Source organism: Triplophysa rosa, linkage group LG4, assembly GCF_024868665.1.
Source record: "Triplophysa rosa linkage group LG4, Trosa_1v2, whole genome shotgun sequence".
Classification (NCBI taxonomy): Eukaryota; Metazoa; Chordata; class Actinopteri; order Cypriniformes; family Nemacheilidae; genus Triplophysa; species Triplophysa rosa.
In genome coordinates, this window is record NC_079893.1 from 10060853 (window position 1) to 10080600 (window position 19748).

A 19748-nucleotide genomic window follows, 5' to 3' on the forward strand; every position below is an offset into this window, starting at 1 on the left:
TTGTGGCTGGATTTACAGAATAAATCACATACCAGAACAGCCTCAATTGTATTATTTATTAGCAAACTAATGCTGTATACTGTATATGTTTAACTTCTGTAAAAATGAACGTGATTTGACAAAGAAACCCTCATTCCCAGTTATTTTTTCATGACGTATTTTTGTTGGCCAACCTGGAAGTTAGCGCCGCACTGGTTCCTTCGACTAAAAGTCTATGGGTTTTTGGATTAGACCTTTGGAAGATCATAAAAAAGTTTTGATACTTACAAGTTTTGTCTACCAAAATAACCATTTACGAATTAAGACAATATCTGCTATTTGCAAGCCTAAAGACAATCGCCAGAAGTAGCTATAAACAGACTACATTACGGTCGCTCAATATGAACTACACCACCACCAAACCTCTTTTTCAAACTTTTTATTAAAAACGTATTCTCTGGTAATTATTCCGTGAATGAATCTCCATCCACATTTTTAGAGATTTGTGTACATTATTTGTGAAATGTTATGCTTGATGACGTATGCTTGATACCCACCATTTAGTTTCTTTCATTTGCTGCATCCCTATTCGCCTACTATGCCCTTAAAGTATGCACTGTTTTTGTTATGAGAAAGTATACATTTTAGCACGTAGCAAAACAGTATGCACGAACTGGAGTTAGGTCAATGAGACACATCGGCTGCTGCTACGTTCATCTATCAGCTGCACACCCTCAGAAACAAACTACTGCCTTAATCTGTTACAATCAATGCACAATGCATTATATATTTACATTTTGGTCAATTTGTTTATTTACATATACTTTATTTTATACGTTACTCTATATTTTATCATTTACTTAGCACCTTATTTTAATTTCACTTTAATATGTGTAGTCATTGTATGTCTTTTTGTAATATGTTTAATGCTTTGGCATGACAGAACACGCAATCATGCCAATAAAGTACCTTTTGAGAGAGAGAGAGAGAGAGAGAGAGAGAGAGAGAGAGAGAGAGAGAGAGAGAGAGAGAGAGAGAGAGATATTTTATACGTTACTCTATATTTTATCATTTACTNCTCTCTCTCTCTCTCTCTCTCTCTCTCTCTCTCTCTCTCTCCCTCTCTCCAGCGCATCATTTCTTGTGCTGATAAAATTATCTAATGTGTCTTGTGGCTGGATTTACAGAATAAATCACATACCAGAACAGCCTCAATTGTATTATTTATTAGCAAACTAATGCTGTATACTGTATATGTTTAACTTCTGTAAAAATGAACGTGATTTGACAAAGAAACCCTCATTCCCAGTTTTTTTTTCATGACGTATTTTTGTTGGCCAACCTGGAAGTTAGCGCCGCACTGGTTCCTTCGACTAAAAGTCTATGGGTTTTTGGATTAGACCTTTGGAAGATCATAAAAAAGTTTTGATACTTACAAGTTTTGTCTACCAAAATAACCATTTACGAATTAAGACAATATCTGCTATTTGCAAGCCTAAAGACAATCGCCAGAAGTAGCTATAAACAGACTACATTACGGTCGCTCAATATGAACTACACCACCACCAAACCTCTTTTTCAAACTTTTTATTAAAAACGTATTCTCTGGTAATTATTCCGTGAATGAATCTCCATCCACATTTTTAGAGATTTGTGTACATTATTTGTGAAATGTTATGCTTGATGACGTATGCTTGATACCCACCATTTAGTTTCTTTCATTTGCTGCATCCCTATTCGCCTACTATGCCCTTAAAGTATGCACTGTTTTTGTTATGAGAAAGTATACATTTTAGCACGTAGCAAAACAGTATGCACGAACTGGAGTTAGGTCAATGAGACACATCGGCTGCTGCTACGTTCATCTATCAGCTGCACACCCTCAGAAACAAACTACTGCCTTAATCTGTTACAATCAATGCACAATGCATTATATATTTACATTTTGGTCAATTTGTTTATTTACATATACTTTATTTTATACGTTACTCTATATTTTATCATTTACTTAGCACCTTATTTTAATTTCACTTTAATATGTGTAGTCATTGTATGTCTTTTTGTAATATGTTTAATGCTTTGGCATGACAGAACACGCAATCATGCCAATAAAGTACCTTTTGAGAGAGAGAGAGAGAGAGAGAGAGAGAGAGAGAGAGAGAGAGAGAGAGAGAGAGAGAGAGATATGTTGCGTCTGTGATAGGAGTGGCAGCGCTGGCATTGGTGGCTTCAGTTAAACATGGCTGCGCAGGACGAGCTTAGTAAGTTTGATTCACTCTGCATTATTAATTTCCTCATCACTACTAAATTGTTATCGCTGTTATTTCCATTATTGCTCATTCTTACACAAATCAAGCTCACCGTAATGCTAGTTCGTTTACCTGTAGTTACATAAAGAAATATTTGTAAATTAGCTCAGTTTGTCAGCTAGCCGGCTAGTATGTGCTTACAGAGGCCCAATGCTCAGTCATGCTCCAAAATGAAAGTACTTCTGTTGAGTCTGTGTAAATTATATAACACTACGATCTCTATTTCATGTGAAATTAGCTTCATCTGAATTTCATCGCATTCCAGCACTTGTTGTCATTTATTGACAGTGTGAAGAATAAGTGCATTGATGAAATACGTTGACGTTAGTTAGCAGGCAAGCTATGCAGCTCACAGGCTAACCCAACTAGCGATTTTAACGTCTATTTTTAGATTATTACTATTACTATTACTATTTGTCGTATTGACTGTTGTTCATTGAAAGCTTGTGCAGTAGTTTATTCTTAAATAATATGGTGAAAATGCATTCACGTAAGTGGAAATATGCAGTTGGTGTAACGTTAGTCATTTTAAATACGTAAGAAGCTTCTCACAAAGTTATACAGCATAAGAGAACATCTTTATTTATAAATTAACAAGCATTTACATATATTTATTATTTTGACATGTTCTGTCATTCATTCTTTCTCGGCATAACCCTTTATCTTTCCCTCATCTCAGATCAACTGGAGCGTGTGTTCATGCGGTTAGGTCATGCAGAAACAGATGAGCAGTTGCAGGACATTATATCCAAATTCCTGCCCCCTGTACTGCTCAAACTGTCCAGCGTGCAGGAGGGGGTACGGAAGAAAGTAAGCGCACGTCCCTTGTTTGTATATATTTTTTGAGGAAAACGATGTCTTACTTTAGCTATAATATTGTCATAGTAAGCAGCCCTTATAGTACACATGATTTGAATTCATCGGGAGGTCCTTATTAAAAGTTTGGATTGTGGTATTGACCTATCCAGGTTATGGAATTGCTGGTGCACCTGAACAAAAGGATAAAAAGTCGACCCAAGGTCCAGCTTCCTGTGGAGACGCTGTTGGTTCAGTATCAGGACCCAGCTGCAGCATCTTTTGTCACGGTATGAATGCACATGGCCATATCTCACTATCAGTACTTAACATGAGCCTAGGTTTTACATTCATATATGTCACATTGTGTTAAAAACAGCTAAAGTCGATAAAAGTCGATTTACTGTTTTCTTCATAATGTAAAGAATTTTCTATAAAAAATATAAACTTGATATCTTTAATATTGACCGAGTAAGGCCATTTCAAAGCTTGCAATCATAGTGAAATGAGTGACTGAAATCAAACATTGTTGCTCATTATCTCATAATTAGATTATGAGACTTTAAAGGGGGCATGCAATGGTGTTTCATGCATTCTGACTTATTGACAATGTTAAATGTGCTGTCTTCTCATGCTTGACATGGTCAACTTGTCAAATAATGAGTTGGACGTATGACGTAGTATTTCTGTGCTCGATACACTCCCCCAGCGTTCGTATAGGTTTCAGAAAGTTTTTTTCGAACTTTTCTTAGTCCCTTATTGGGCAATTCTCGGCAAGGCGAAAGAAATAGCCCGGCCACGCGTCAACCGACGAGACATCAAGATTGGCTGCGCTGTGTCAAGATTGGCTGCGCTGTGGGCCTGCAGCTGCAGCTCGTTACTCTTGCGATAGTTAGAGGTTTGTGTTTGTTTGTTCACGGCATTTGGGTGATGAATGTCAAATAAACAGTGGATATAACGCTGGATTTGGAGATCATTTGAAACTGATAGATGGCGCAGTCCCAGCACTAAACGATGCCAGACATGAACCGCGGTAAGTGAAACTGAGTCATATGTCTGTGTTTTGTTGGCAATGGGTGCGCACGTGCTTTAGTGCGGCCCCCCCATCCCCCCCCGCACGCGTCGTATGTTTTCGTAAATAATCATACAGCTGTATCTCTCTTTTATAAATGTGATCAAACTAAAGACTCTACAGATATTTGAAGGGTGCGATACTATTCTGTAAGGACTCAAGATTAACATGAGATATGCAGAAACTGTCCGAGTTATGGCCACTTCAACTTGGTTTTCACAGACAGGGTTACATGTTATTTTATAGAGAGTTATTGGTTCTTATGTCTTGACTGTGTTTGTGCAGAATTTCACTATCATCTACATAAAGATGGGCTATCCCAGGCTGGAGGTGTCCAAACAGTGTGAGCTCGCACCTACTTTACTCACAGCAATGGAGGGTAAACCTCAGCCTCAACAGGACAGGTTAGTTTCAGTTCTGTTTAAAACGTAACAATAATGTTTTTTTATAGTAATATATCATTTTAAATGTTACTGGTTTGTACTTTAATATACCTTGTGTGTGTGTGTGTGTGTGTGTGTGTGTGTGTGTGTGTGTGTGTGTGTGTGCGTGTGCGTGGCGGGATAGTGGTAGAAGCTGAAACTGAAAGCATTTAGGTCCAAGTCATGCAGGGGCAGTCTATGAATCTCCATTGTTAATATGGTGAAATATTAGTATTGACCACTGACCAGCATCGCTGATGTAATCTGTTTCTTTTCTCGTTCCAGTCTGATGAACTTGTTGATCCCTACACTATATCACATGAAATATCCTTCAGAGCCGACTAAAGCTTCCCCGTTTGTACTGACGGAGAGGCCCAAAACTGTACAACTGCTCCTAGAGTTCATGCTTGATGTTCTACTGATGCCTTATGGGTAGGTTTTATAGATCTGAATAGTAAAAATTATGCTAGATTTTGTTTGCTCAGAGGTAAGAGCAAAAGAATGTAGCCTTCAGAATCTTTTTCTTTCATAAACATTTTAGCTGTCATCTATAGACGGTTTCAAAGCAACAACATAAACGTTACTGCGCGTACACATTCATGTACACATCCACAAATAACAGAGTGCCTCTAGATTATTTCTGATAACAAACAAAAGAAACCGAGAAGAACCATTACTTGGCTAAACTTGTCTCCAATATTTTACATCTGAAAACACAAATACACCCCACAGTGCTCAGCCTCTAAAGACACATCCCGGCATATGTATGAATCAATAATACAATAAAATTGTTAAGTGGCATTCACAAGCAAGCCTCTTTTCTATTCTCAAAATATCAAAGATATTTATAAAAATATATAAGGCCACTATTATAACATTTGAAGTCACAGTTGACGCAATGTCAAATGTATCTCAATTTCGAAAAATTGCCCCTCAAGTTTTGTTTTCCAGGATCACATTTGTTTTGCTTATAATGTGTAATGTAATGTGTTTTTGTTATATGTGACACAGGACAACAAAACCAGTCTTATGGGTCAATTTTTCAAAATTGAAATTTTTACATAATCTGAAAGCTGAACAAATAAGCTTTCCATTGGTGTATGGGCTCAACCGCTAGATGTCAATGTGACAAAACTACAGGAACCATTCAACAAATCGTTTATTTAATACAATTGTTATGCAAGAAAATAATAATAACAACGAATATTAACATAAATAAAATAAAATTTAAATAGTTATTATATTATTAGACACTAGCCAGACCGATAAACATAGACCGGAAGTTAACTGCAGTCCAGGCGCGTGCGTCAGATGAAACCGTCTATAGCAGTTATATACTGTCGTACGTTTGTATTAGTATCATTAACCCAAGGGTAGCTTCTCATTACCTTTTACATCTCATTAGCTTTCTCTTTTATTGTCTCATATAAAGATTTGTGTTAAATGAGCCTCCTAGTCGTCCGACCCCCGCGTCCCCACAGGGGGGTTCTGGATCTGGGGCAGGAGCTGCTGCGGCACAGGGTCTCCCTCAGCCCCCTCCAGGAATGAGCGTTTACGCCGTAAAGAGAGTCATTGGAGAAGCTCAATGGAGCCCAGAACAATTGGAGCAGGTGATCTTAATCTAGAGATATTTCCTGGTTTGCGGTGAAATATGAAAGCTATCTTGATCACTTATAGATTAGTTAGAATAGTGGCTGCCAAAGTAACACTGCTTTTGTTTTGTCTTCTTAGTGCAAGTTGGGGATTGTGAAGTTCATAGAGGCAGAGCAGGTTCCTGAGGTTGAATCTGTCATTCACTTAGTCGTGGCCTCGAGTGACACGAGGCACAGCGTCGCTACAGCAGCTGATCTGGAACTGAAAAGCAAGCAGAGGTGACGCTCTTGGCAATATCAAATTAAAGTATGAAGTCTTGACATTGAAACTCATTTCTTGTGTTTTGTTTTCTACCTCAGCATTGTTGACTGGAACAATCCAATCATCATCAACAGAATGTATAAAGTTTACCTGGGTGATATTCCACTCAAATCAAAAGTGAGTTTAAACGTGGGCCGATGTCATAGGTTTGACAAACAGCTCTTATGAGTTTAATACGAAGTGTGGCGTGTATTACACAGGGGGCCACAGTTAAACAGGAACTGAAGCACGAGCCGGTCAGCACCAGAGTCAAGCTAAAGATTCTGCCGCATCTGCTCCGCTCCAGACTGGCTGCTGAATGCTTTCCTGCTAATATACAGGTCAGAAAGAGAAAGATGTGAACGATTCAGAGGGTAAAATGTTGTGGAATACGTGCATCATAAATCCTTTTGAATAACCAGCATTTGTGTATGTGATAAGTATGTTAATAAGAATATGAGGAGTTGGTCCTTGTTGCTCGTATGTCAGATGAGATACCAGCAGTAATTCAATCATGAACTATTTTTATGATCCAGAAAGTCAGCAAAATGGTCTAATTCATAATAGAGGTACAGAACAAAATAAAAGTTGACCGAAATGGAAAGCATCAATCATGAACATCGAAATCTGGACAGGCTACATTTCTGTAGTTGGCCATTATATTATTTGCGCTTTTCTCACATAATCTTAGTACAGACGTGTTTAATTCATATGGGATTAAATTCTCAAAGTGCGTCTGCGAAACACAAATTTAACACCGTTTGAATAATTCCGTTTTTAAAATGAGTTTAAATGATGTTTTGAAAATGTATAATCTGTGTTTTTAGGTTGTCTATGATGGGCTTTTTGGAGCAAACACCAACAACAAACTCCTGTCTCTCACTCTGCAGTTTGTGCATCATATCTGTATGGTGTAAGTGTGAACGATCTTTAAAATACCTGAAACAATTAACCGTGCAGCGCCAAAAATGTTGATCATTATATTTTGAATATTTGTTAAACAATAAATCTTTTAGTACTCCAATCATAAAACCCCAATTCATTTGGATTTTACATGATATTTAGTGGCAGGCTGTAATAAATATGTGTATTTCCCTTAGATACGATTCTATAGAGAGTTTTTGAGCAGGAAGGGAATGGTTCATATTTTTGTAGGGCTGTCAAACGATGAATCGCATCCAGAATAAAAGTTTGTGCTTACATAAAATATGTCTATGTACTGTGCATGTGAATTTTGTATTTATAAACACAAAAACATACACGCATGTATTTATATTTAGGAAATATTTAAATGGATTTTTTTATATTCACCAATAATTGAATTATATATAAATGTTTTTTTCTTTTTCTTAAATATATATAATCGTGTATGAACATGCACGGCACACAGACATATATTTTGTAAACGCAAACATTTATTTTGGATGCGATTAATCATTTGACAGCCCTAATTTTCTGCCATATTATCATTAATGTCATCATCCTCATTTGTCTTTTATTCAAAGGTGCCCTGATACTAACAAACCACTGGGTTTAATGCTACTGAATGGCCTTACCAAGCTTATTAATGAATATAAAGAGGTAGGAACACATGCTAAACAAGTCACTTCTTTAGATATTATTGAAATAATACCTTATTAAGAAGTGTCCAGGAAACATGACCTTTATTTTATATTTATATATTTATATTTGAAGGATCCTAAACTATTATGCATGGCATATTCTGCTGTTGGAAAACTTTCAAGGTAATGCGATGTTTATAATTAAACTTGAAAATGTCATTGGAATGATTGTTTTATGTATATATTGTTCTATATGTATACATTTATCCTCTATCCTCTTTGCGGCAGCCGGATGCCTCAGCTTTTCACGAAAGACATTGCATTGGTGCAGCAGTTTTTTGAGTCCATGTGCAAGGTTTGCTTGTTGATCATCTCATGCAGTCATTGTCTGGTTAGTGCTTCCCTCTTGTTTAATTCTAACCTACGGTCTCAATGGAAACAGGAGGAAGCTGATGTGCGGCTGGCCATACAGGAGGCACTGTCTATGATGGTGGGAGCATATGTTAACCTTCAAGGAGCGCTGCTAAACCTAATGGAAGCACTTGTAGCTGCGTATATTGCAAAGGTTCGTTTTTTATTTACCTTGTTAATGTGTTTGAATGTATACCTGTAGTCTTGGATTATAATTTACATTTCGTAACAATATGTACTGTTGTTGTTCTATGGTAGCCGGAGGTACAAGTGCGCCAGGTAGCAATGAAATTTGCAATTACTGTGTTCGCACCTGATCATGTAGCGTCAAGATATCTCTTACTGCTGGCTGCGGGAGATCCGTGAGTATTACATACGCTTCCTAGTTCCTGACGCTTTTAAGTGTTGTGAAAATTGTGCATCACACTAGTCTTGGTTGTAGTCGTGAGGAGGTGTCTGGAGAAGCCCAGCGGGCCCTTCGGTCTCTCCCATCTAAGCGCTCCGAGAAAGAAGGACCGAAGCCGATGCCTTCATTCCCAGAGATGGTCAGCTACATCCAGGAGAAGGTGTGGAGTTCATTTATGTCATCACTGAAAGTATAAAAATACAATTTATGTAAGTATTGGCTGACTTTGGCTGAATTTGTGTGTGTTAGGCCGCGCAGAGACTGAAGACTCCTGCGAAATACATAGTTGGTACTTCTACACTGCCTTACAACCCTGCCACATTTGGAGAGGTACTTATTTGGCGTAGTGTTTTTTGTTCATTTTTAGTATAAATGTGGCGTTTCATCGAACTGCTTTTTTTCTAGATTGTTCTTTATCTTCGAATGTGTCTGGTGAATAGCGCAGGAGCCACGGCCACTTCTCAGAGCTTAATCGACATGCAAGATGATGCTCCTCTTATTGGACGCTATGTTCAGTCACTGCTGTCCAATGAAGTTTCTCCTTCCTTCGCCCCTAAGGGGGGAGAGGCCAATCCAGTTCACGTGTACATGGATTTACTGCATCAGCTACTGTCAGCTGTAGGAGGTGAGGGACGATTAAACATAATGGCTGGACAGTAAAATACAGTGTGAAGGGTAATAATTTGTCAGCTGGGGATGTTTCTTGTCACGAATCAGACACGAAACAGAACACTACAGTTACAAACGCAGTTAGTATTAATTCACTAGTGTATTGTCAATTAGATTTCAGCTAAATAACTTAATTAAGTGCAAATGTGACGTCACCCGTATAGTTACAGTACAGACCATTTTGCCAAAAGTCCCAAAAATGTTCGATTCAGTTTTAAGTGTTCTGTTGGTTGTATTTTGTTGTAATGTTTGTGTAGTGAAAAAAAAACGAAATTGAAAGTGCTTTGGACCAGTGATGTTTACATCTTGCAAAATGGTCTATAGTAAAAGTAAAAATAGTGGTCTGATTCTCCATTGCAGGTATTCCAGTAATGTACTGTCTGTTAGAAGTGGTCTCCGTGTGCCCAGAGAATCTTGCTCCCAAGTTTGTCGACAAAATCGACTGGATAAAGGTATTTCGCTTATATATTATCTTTTGGAATGGGGATGTTTCTTTCATATAGCTCAAGATTAAACAAATGTGCAAGTCGAATGAATGAATCACATTTGTTTTACAGGGTCTCATGAACACTAACAAAGAGGACATGCGTGAGTTGGCGGCTCAGCTGTACGCTGTGGTCGTCTCGTCTATGTCTGGAAATGAACTTAAGAGCGCTGTACAAAACCTGATCAAGACAACTAAAGACAGTCATGTATGTTGCAAATATTCTAATCTTTGTCCACGTCACATTTTTGTATTTATGTCTCCTACAACCGTCATTTGGCTGTACTGTTGTTTTGGAAATTCAGAGTCCTGAGACTCAGCATGGTGCCATCTTGGCTCTGGGATACATGGTGGGCAGATACATGAGTAAGAGGCGGACCCGAATGCCTAATGAAGCCACTCCCATAGAAAACAAAGAACTGGTTGCCATGGCAACCAAAACGATCGGTACGTGTCTTTCATGCAGAGTTTCTTGTTTTAAGTGAGTGGCGCAACACCTAAAACGATGTAGTTAACTAAACAAAAAATGTCCTTTAGGTTCGTTTTTGAACAGCGAGTCTCCGCTGTTGACTGTTGCGGCGGTGACAGCGTTGGGTGAGATTGGGCGGAACAGCGTGCTGCTGATACCAGCGGATGGCGACGGCTTCAGCAAACTCGGTCTGGTGGATAATTTGCTCGCTCGGATCCCCTCGGGGAAAGAGACTGGCAAGGTACATCACAAACACACAATATGATGATATTACCAGTTAACTAAGAGCTTCTACATAGATCATTCGATTTTTGCACTGTTGTCGAAATAAGTTTTATTGTCCTGATGATCACTGTGTTGTCAGATGAAAGAACGTGCCATCCAGACCCTTGGGTTCCTGCCGGTGGGAGATGGAGAATTCCCACACCAGAAGAAAATCCTGCAGGGCCTCATGGATTCAGTGGAGGTGATGTTATAACCATGTTACTACAGATATTAGCACATAGAACGGGGTAAAATGTGTATATGTATAGCGTTGCACGAAGGTTGTGATGCTGCTGATGATGGATAATAAGTAGTAACGCTTTTATTTTGCTACCCTTTAATATCTTCAGGCCAAGCAAGTTGAGCTACAGTTTACAGTGGGAGAGGCTTTAACTAATGCTGCTATAGGAAGCTGTTCTGGAGCCGCCCGCGATGTGTGGACGTGCACAGAAGACCAGTACTGCCCTCCTGACAGTGAGTGTGTGTGTGTGTGAGAGAGAGAGAGAGAGAATTTTATTATAATATCTGTTATATTGATTTTAACATATAAATATTGTTTGAGTCCTCATTCAATGAAGTATGATGTCATCTCTCTTTCTGTCATTCTCAGATGCAAAAAATAATGATATAGTGCCCTGGGTGTTGAACTCGGTCTTGTCTAAATACATACCCAGTCCAAACCCTCACGTTCGACAGGCTGCCTGCATATGGCTCCTCTCTTTAGTTAAGAAACTCAGCCATCACAAAGAAATACAGGTAAAAATCACTCGGTCACATAAATATATAACGAAACATTCACATGACTAAATATCTGTCCTTTCTTTGTCGCTGGTAGTCCCACTTAAAGGAGATACAGGCGGCCTTTATTTCCATCTTGTCTGACCCTGATGGTGAGTCACGTTCCGCTGCTTCAGGATATCACTCTTTTAAAGGTCAGAGAAGTTTCTTTATGAAGATTTATGTTTGTGTGTTTGTGTAGAACTTAGCCAAGATGTGGCGTCTAAAGGACTCGGGTTGGTTTATGAGCTTGGAGGAGAACAGGATCAACAGGAACTGGTGTCAACTCTCGTGGAAACTCTCATGACTGGTAAAAGGTAAACCAATTTCTGGTTACTCTATTATGTATTCCCTTGTGTGAAAGCGCACGTGGTCCACTGCAGTTTATTTTTTGCATGGGGTTCCCGTAACTCGCACAAACAGAAATATGAGCTGTCACCTGACAGTTTTAGTGCATTTGCTGTTTCCATCAGTTTTGTGACTTGGGATATTCTTAATGTTAGATTTTACACATATGTGACCTTGGACCACAAGACCAGTCTTGAGTAGCACGGGAACATTTTTAGTAATAGCCAAAAATACATTGTATGGGTCAAAATGATAGTTTTTTTTATGCAAAAAATGATTAGGATATTAAGTAAAGACCATGTTCCATGAAGATATTTTGTCAATTTCCTACCTTAAATATATATAAAGACGGAGTGGATGGCCTGCTACAGTGCCTCTTATTAACAACTTCAAAAGCGATTTTCTTAAAGGGGTCATATGACAGGGCTAAAACGAATATTATGGTTCGTTTTAGATGCAATGCAATGTGTCTACACAATTTAAGGTTCAAAAACGCTGTATTTTCCACATACCGTGCATGTTTGTATCTCCTCTTTGCCCCGCCTCTCTGAAACGCGCAGATTTTATACAAAGCTCATCGCTTTGAAAAGCGAGGTGTTTAGATAGAATGCATCTTTTGTTCCGACACTTTCATTTGTGCAATTTTACGTGTCTAATACATGCATGGGCAACTTATAACACACCAAAGACACAGAAAAACACGTATTCGCGCCTGAATTCCACTTAACAATTTAATTTTATTATTGAGTAATACATATGCTATGGGATGTGTCTTTAGACGCTGAGCAATGTGGGGTGTATTTGTGTTTTCAGAGCCAAACATGCCGTCTCGGAGGATACTGAAGTCTTTCAGGGGGAGGCCCTTGGCAAAGCTCCTGATGGGTATGATGTTCATTTAGTAAATCAGCTTTTGTTTTTTGGAAACCGATACATCTTCACAGATTTGTCATTAATGAATGTTTTTCTCCGTTAGACACGGGCTGTCCACCTATAAGGAGCTGTGCTCATTGGCAAGTGATCTAAACCAACCAGATCTTGTATACAAGTTCATGAATCTAGCCAATCATCATGCCATGTGGAATTCCAGAAAGGTAAGTAACGTTCATCAAAATGCAGACTTAAAGTGATAGTTCACCCCAAAATAAAAATTCTGTCATCATTTACTCACCCTCTTGTCATTTCAAACCTGTTTTACTTTCTTTGTTCCGCAAAACACAAAAGAAGATATTTTGAAGAATGTTGATAACTGGCACCCATTCACTTGCATTGGTTTTGTGTCCATACAATAGAAGTGAACGGGTGCTGGTGCTGTTCGGTTACCACCTTCCTTTAAATATCTTCTTTTGTGTTCTGCGGAAGAAAGAAAGTCTTACAGGTTTGAAATGACAAGAGGGTGTGTAAATGATGACATCATTTTAGTCACAAATAATAAATGATTCCTTCTTCCTGCGCTGTAGGGGGCAGCATTTGGATTTAACATCATTGCCGCAAAGGCAGGTGAACAGCTGGCATCTTTCCTACCTCAGCTGGTGCCACGCCTCTATAGATACCAGTTTGACCCCAACCTGGCCATCAGACAGGCCATGACAAGCATCTGGGATGCTCTTGTGACGGATAAAACCATCGTAAGTGGTTAATACTCAAGTGTATATTACTCATTGCATGAACGAGTTTAGGGACTTGAATGTTGTGTTGTCGCAGGTGGAGAAGTATTTTAAAGAAATTCTTCAGGATGTCATATCCAACCTCACCAGTAACATGTGGAGGGTGCGAGAGTCAAGGTAATGTGTCTAGATGGGATGCAATCAGGATTCCGTTTCCTGTCTGGGTTTGGAAGAGCCTATTTTTATACTTATCCAATTTTTTAGCTGTTTGGCGTTGAATGATCTGATTCGCGGAAGGCAGGCGGATGAAATCATCGACCGCCTGGCAGAAATCTGGGAGACTCTTTTCCGGGTCCTGGATGACATTAAGGTGAGAAACAAGCTTGTGGAACGTTTTCCCAGTTTGTGACGTTTCATTTGACTCAATGGTTGGTTTCCCTCTTATTTTAGGAATCGGTTCGTAAGGCAGCAGATTTGACTCTGAAGACTCTCAGTAAAGTGAGTCGCAGAACTGAATCGCATGATTATTCTGTTCCCCGAGTCATTGCAGGTACAGACGTGTGTTTGTTTTTCGATAGGTGTGTGTGCGCATGTGCGAGTCTACAGGTGTCACTGCTCAGAGGACGGTTGCCGTGTTGTTGCCAGCTCTACTGGACAAGGGCATCATCAGCAATGTGACTGAAGTGCGAACTCTTAGGTGAGAACGTGACAATGACATTTTGAAACCGAGCATCTTTAGTGTACATGTATATATAATGTGGGCGGTGCTGTGTATTTAGTATCCAAACTCTAGTGAAGATCAGTAAGACAGCAGGCAGCCGTCTCAAGCCACACGCTCCTCGACTCATCCCGGCTCTGCTGGAGGCTCTGAGTGTGCTGGAACCGCAGGTGCTCAACTACCTCAGTCTGAGAGCCACCGAGCAGGAGAAGGTGAGCCGAAGTTTTGTGAGAATGAGAAAAACGTAACGGTTTCTTAAATCTGAACTGATCGTCTTTCTGTCTAGAGTGCCATGGACGCTGCCAGGTTAAGTGCCGCCAAGTCCTCCCCTATGATGGAAACTGTTAATATGGTAATACACATGCTAGCATGATCGCAACCAAAGCTAATGAACATTCTCTTCACGCTGTGATGTAATATTGACTGCCAGACAGTAAAGGAAGCTTTGAATGTTTAATGTTTAGTTGTTATTTCAGATGTAACATGCACATCTGTACACATTTAGTGGACATTAGCATTTGCAATAAGTTTGTTTTTGGAGTGTGATGATTCGTTTTACGATTTTAGTGTCTACAGCACTTGGACGTGTCTGTGTTGGGAGAGCTTGTTCCCAAACTCTGCGATCTGCTAAAAAGTGGAGTCGGCCTTGGAACAAAGGTACACAATATGCATCATACATTAATACACACGCTCGCATGCATTCATACACATGCTAACGCTTATGTACTGTTGTAGGGTGGATGTGCCAGCGTAATTGTGTCACTGACGGTGCAGTGTCCACAAGATCTCTCGCCATATTCAGGTAACGCACACACAATGGATCAGAGGTTATATACCGGTATTGGGATTGTAAGATTTATGTGTGTGCGTTTTTCCCACAGGTAAACTCATGAGTGCACTCTTGAATGGGATCAATGACCGCAGCAGTGTCATACAGAAGTCATTTGCCTTTGCCATTGGACATCTGGTTAGGGTATGAAAAACTTCATATGTGATGCATTTTAAGCGAAACGCTGATCGTAGAGCAGCTAGAGAAACAGTCATGTGTTGTTTTTTTCACTATTAGACAGCCAAAGACAGCAGCGTGGAGAAGCTTCTACAGAAACTCAACACCTGGTATCTGGAGAAAGAGGGTATTCTTCATTCAAAATGTCATTTTTGAAAGGGAAATCTGAATCAATTCTCAAATCAATTGTTATGTTTTTCTTTGGCTCCCAGAGGCGCTGTACAAGTCTTCATGCTGTCTGGTGGTTCATGCCATCAGTCACTACAGTCCTGATGTGTTGAAGGCTCATGCAGGAGTGGCTCTACCGCTGGCGTTTCTGGGCATGCACCAGGAACCCGAGGAGGAGAAGGGAGAGAGCGCTGAAGCCAACCTGTGGACTGAGGTCTGGCAGGAACATGTGCCTGGTGGGTTAACCTATACTGTAGGCATCTATAAGCTTGAATGTCATCGATCTTTATTCATAATCACCTTATGTCTTGCAGATGTCACCAATTTTGTAAAATTGTTAAAGGTGCCCTAGGAGTTTTTTATTGGATGTTTTTGCGTTCTGTTTTTAGGTAGCTTTGGTGGAATCCGGTTATATATGACTGAGCTCATAGCCATTACTCAGAGGGCTTTGCAGTCACAGTCCTGGAAGATGAAGGCTCAGGGTGCAGCTGCCATGGCAACTATCGCCAAGCAACAGACAGGCTCGCTGGTGGCACCGCACCTGGGCATGGTGTTGAGTGCACTACTACAGGGGCTCGCCGGACGCACCTGGGATGGGAAGGTAAATCTCTTTTTCGTGCTGTCTTTCTTTTGCTCTCTCTCACATCCCGTTTGTTTAAAATGTATTTCTTTGCTGTATTTTGTAGTCTATAATGTCGCAGTGTAATGACTTATTTTATTTCTCCAGGAAGAGCTGTTGAAAGCTGTTGGATCTGTGGTGTCTAAATGCAGGTTAGAGGCAATGTTTGTTTATACTTCAAAATGAAAACACAGGCACAAATACTAGTTTTACTAGCAAATACTGCTGCAGACGGCTGGTCAGTCTTGGAATTTTCATCATTGAAGTAACGTTTTATTTGACTTTCTTGAGCTGAACACAAGGATTTGCATGACATTTTCCTTCTCAGTATTGCTTTATAACGGGAGGAAATGAGGCCCAACATTTTTGGTTTTCAAATAGCAAATACAGCCATCATAAAACAAAGTGTAATAAACTTCTGAAGCAAAATGAAAGAATGTGAAATTATGTTTTAGTAATAAAATATGGTGGCATAATCTTATTGTTTGTTGGTTTTATGTGACTTAATATTATGACAATTAGTGACGGAAATAATTGACCATTGTGACATTGAATGCACATTGGAATGCAGACTGTCTTAAATGTATCTGTTTATTTGTATGTGCAGTGTGGAGCTACAGAAGCCTGCAGCGGGTCAGCCGACTATCAGCCAGGTTTTAGATCTGGTGCTGAAGGAATGTAAGAAAGAGAGTCTGGTTTATAAAATGGCGGCTTTACGCAGCGCTGCAGACATCTTGGAGTCGACGCAGACGGATCGGTTTAAAGAAACCACTGAAATTGTGCTTCCCCTCATTAGAAAGGTGCAGTTAAGCACATATCTCTACCAAAGCCACTGAGCGTTGGGATTTCAGCACTATTGATTTACTAATGTAACAGTATTCCTGAAAGTGCTTTTGATTGCATTTGATAAACTTTGTTTTTTAGAATCAGCCGGCAAGTGCCGGTTCCCCGAGACATGATGATGATGACGACGACGCTAAAGCTCGTGAATTACAAACAGAAGTGCTGTTGTGTGCGTTTGAAACGCTTGGAAAAGCTTGGCCGAAAACAGTCCAGACACAAAGTAAGTCTCACACACACGTGTTTTTACACTGTACACTGGGTGTTGTGAGAAAAGGAGTTCTTCCATACACCATTTTGATGGGTGTGATTTTGTTGTGTCCCGCAGCTTTTTAGCTTTCACTTTGAACACAAAAATGACACCAGCAGTGAGTGGTGTATTATGTGTGTTATGTTTTGAAGGTCAATTCCAGGTGGAGGTTTGTAACGTGATGTGTGTGAGACTGAAATTGAGCATATGGAGGGTTCAGCTGGGAGTCCTGCGTGCCATGAGGGTCTTCTATCAGGGGTACGCTTGCACATAATACACAATGATTTTTGAAAAATTGTTTCTACAATTTCTGATTTTGCAAAGCACCAATTTGTTTACAGCTTTGTCTAGCGAGACAAATCTATATCACTTCCATTTGCATGAAGAGTGATCTAGACGGTGTAAATAAACAAAAGACCAATTGAAATGGCAATTTTACAATTTTCAAGATTTTTTTATATGTATGCTTTTTAGTTTGTTGCTGTTGGATAAAGATCACCAGAATCCTGCGGTTCTTATTGAGATGTTGACAGAGACCTGCACTGCCCTGGCATCACCACTAGGTGGGGAGCGTCTGAAATAACGCATCTCTCTCTTCATTCAGACTCAGCTAACAAGTTATTCTTTTTATGCCACAGAAAACAAAAGTTACTCGTCTGTAAGAACAGAGGCTTTGGCCGTAGTGGAACTTCTTTTGAAGAGGATTGAAGGTGGTGTTTTGCTTACATTCATATGTGATTTAGAAGGACATTTTACAATGTACACTTAATAATGTTTTATTAAGTATTAATGTTTTGAGTAAAACTGAATTTTCAGACAATAGCCATTTTCAAATCCAAACAAAAGTATGTACATGAGATAAAGTGATTAAAAAAAGTGATTTTGTTCTTACTGAAGGGTGCCGTCTTGCCGACCTCACATGACCAGTAGTCAGGCATTTGATCAGCCAAGGACAAAAAAGAAGGAAGACTGCACGCACCCTCGCCCAACCCCCCCCCCCCAAAATTACTATGTTACTAATTAAATGTTACATGATTAAAAACCGTTAACTGTTTGCCAAAAAAAATATTTTTCACAGTTTTTCACAAATTCTGTCCAGCAATTTTGGAAATGTCAGTTCAAATGTTTATTAGTTTAACGGTCACCTAAACAATATTTCATTAAGTAGGTTGATGCTTTGTGCAAATATCTTATGCTAATGTCAAATAAGATGGCATGAACAAATGGCACCCCTTGAGTAGTTTATAGTAGGCCTACTATTCATTTTATTTATAACAAGCGTGTTTGTGACGTGGAGAGCCTAGAAAGGATCCTGTTTGCCGGCTATATGATGACTACGCACACATCCCCCACCCCCCCAAATCCGTCGCAAATTAAAATAAATCGAATTTATGCAATTTACGCGGGTAATCCCAGCCAGGTAAAAAATACGGATATCCACATTTATACCGAAAAATCACATCCCTGAGTAGTGTCAATTGACAAACAATTGAGTTATCTTCAAGGATTGATGATTTTTAAGTTCTGAGGTTTGTACTGTGTTGTGTTTGTAGAAAGCGATCAGTGGGACTGCCTGTCCGAGAGGAGTCGGCAACAGCTTCAGCGTTCTTTAGCTACCATGGAAACGGACAACCGTCCAGACCTCAAAGAGAAAGCCCAGACAATGAGAAGAAAAATACAAGCCCTGCCGTAAACAACCTGCCCACAGCCAAGCTCTCTCCTAAGGGTTGATTCGAGAATCTCTACCATAACTTCTAATAATGTTGTCACACACAAGTACACCTATGCCATACTTTTTTTTTTTTTTTAAATACACGGATACATGTTGTTCCTGATGAGAAGTGTGCAGTGGCTGTCACACAGACTTTAGCCTCTGCACATTTAGAGTAAACCCGTCATGTTGGCTTACAGCCATTTCCAGTTTCACTTTGCCATTTTGAGTTTGTACTTTTATCATTTTAATCTTGAATTGGGACATTTAGATTTGTGCGTTATGAGAATGCTTTCAGATCTTTCATCTGGGGCTGTCTATTTTGCCAATGTTACTGAAGATGGTTGTGAATCAGAAGTTAAACGTGAAAGTGCTAGTCTCAGAGATGTATTAGGATCTGGTTTGTATTAAGGCAAGAACAGCACTTCTGCACCAAATACACTGGGTTTTGTGACTACTAGTTTTTTAAGATGTACCCCTTATTCCTCCGGTTTCCTACCAATTTCTCCCATCCTATAGTGCACATACTTATTAAATCTGTCTATATGGAATTGATCTTTGGCTTTATCTATACAATGGCTGTTGGAAGAATCACTGAGGACATACTTAAGATTGCATTTTAAAGATGAGAGTTGGTATATTGTATTAAAGGGAAGTTTGTAACATAAACTGAAACCTCAGACCTGCCTTTGTGTGTTTGCATGTTCATTTTTTTTAACTAAATCATAAATCTTTGGAAGGAGGCATGCTGGGTTCGTATTGTACCCTGTCAATTGTGCCCCTTAAATAAAGTTGTGCTTTTTTTGTCTTTGTTAGATATCCATAACAAATGACCAGTGCATTTTTTGTCCCAAAAATGTTGAATTACAGGCTAATATACTGTATATTTAAAAAATGTTAAATTACATTTGCTATGAGAATTTTTATTATTTTGACAGGCCTTGAAAATATTTCCAAGTAATTCCATACCCC

General features: G+C 39.4%; 1 protein-coding gene across 1 annotated transcript; it reads left to right on the forward strand.

Moving 5' to 3' along the window:
* The first annotated feature begins 2131 nt into the window (after positions 1 to 2131).
* On the forward strand, positions 2132 to 19539 carry ecpas (Ecm29 proteasome adaptor and scaffold). The gene is made up of 49 exons (XM_057331527.1): positions 2132 to 2240; positions 2968 to 3098; positions 3257 to 3373; positions 4441 to 4559; positions 4863 to 5009; positions 6010 to 6187; positions 6309 to 6448; positions 6530 to 6608; positions 6692 to 6811; positions 7298 to 7383; positions 7976 to 8051; positions 8166 to 8215; positions 8321 to 8387; positions 8475 to 8597; positions 8702 to 8805; positions 8886 to 9009; positions 9099 to 9179; positions 9255 to 9474; positions 9879 to 9970; positions 10076 to 10210; positions 10308 to 10449; positions 10540 to 10712; positions 10836 to 10937; positions 11086 to 11209; positions 11346 to 11491; positions 11571 to 11625; positions 11715 to 11829; positions 12674 to 12742; positions 12834 to 12951; positions 13318 to 13485; positions 13562 to 13641; positions 13729 to 13834; positions 13915 to 13962; positions 14043 to 14161; positions 14244 to 14394; positions 14469 to 14534; positions 14750 to 14839; positions 14918 to 14984; positions 15064 to 15155; positions 15249 to 15315; positions 15401 to 15592; positions 15746 to 15957; positions 16084 to 16127; positions 16583 to 16775; positions 16900 to 17038; positions 17218 to 17323; positions 17540 to 17628; positions 17704 to 17775; positions 18619 to 19539. The coding sequence occupies exons 1-49, from the start codon at positions 2219 to 2221 to the stop codon at positions 18756 to 18758; spliced, it is 5496 nt and encodes a 1831-aa protein (XP_057187510.1). The 5' UTR covers positions 2132 to 2218; the 3' UTR covers positions 18759 to 19539.
* The last annotated feature ends 209 nt before the right edge of the window (positions 19540 to 19748 follow it).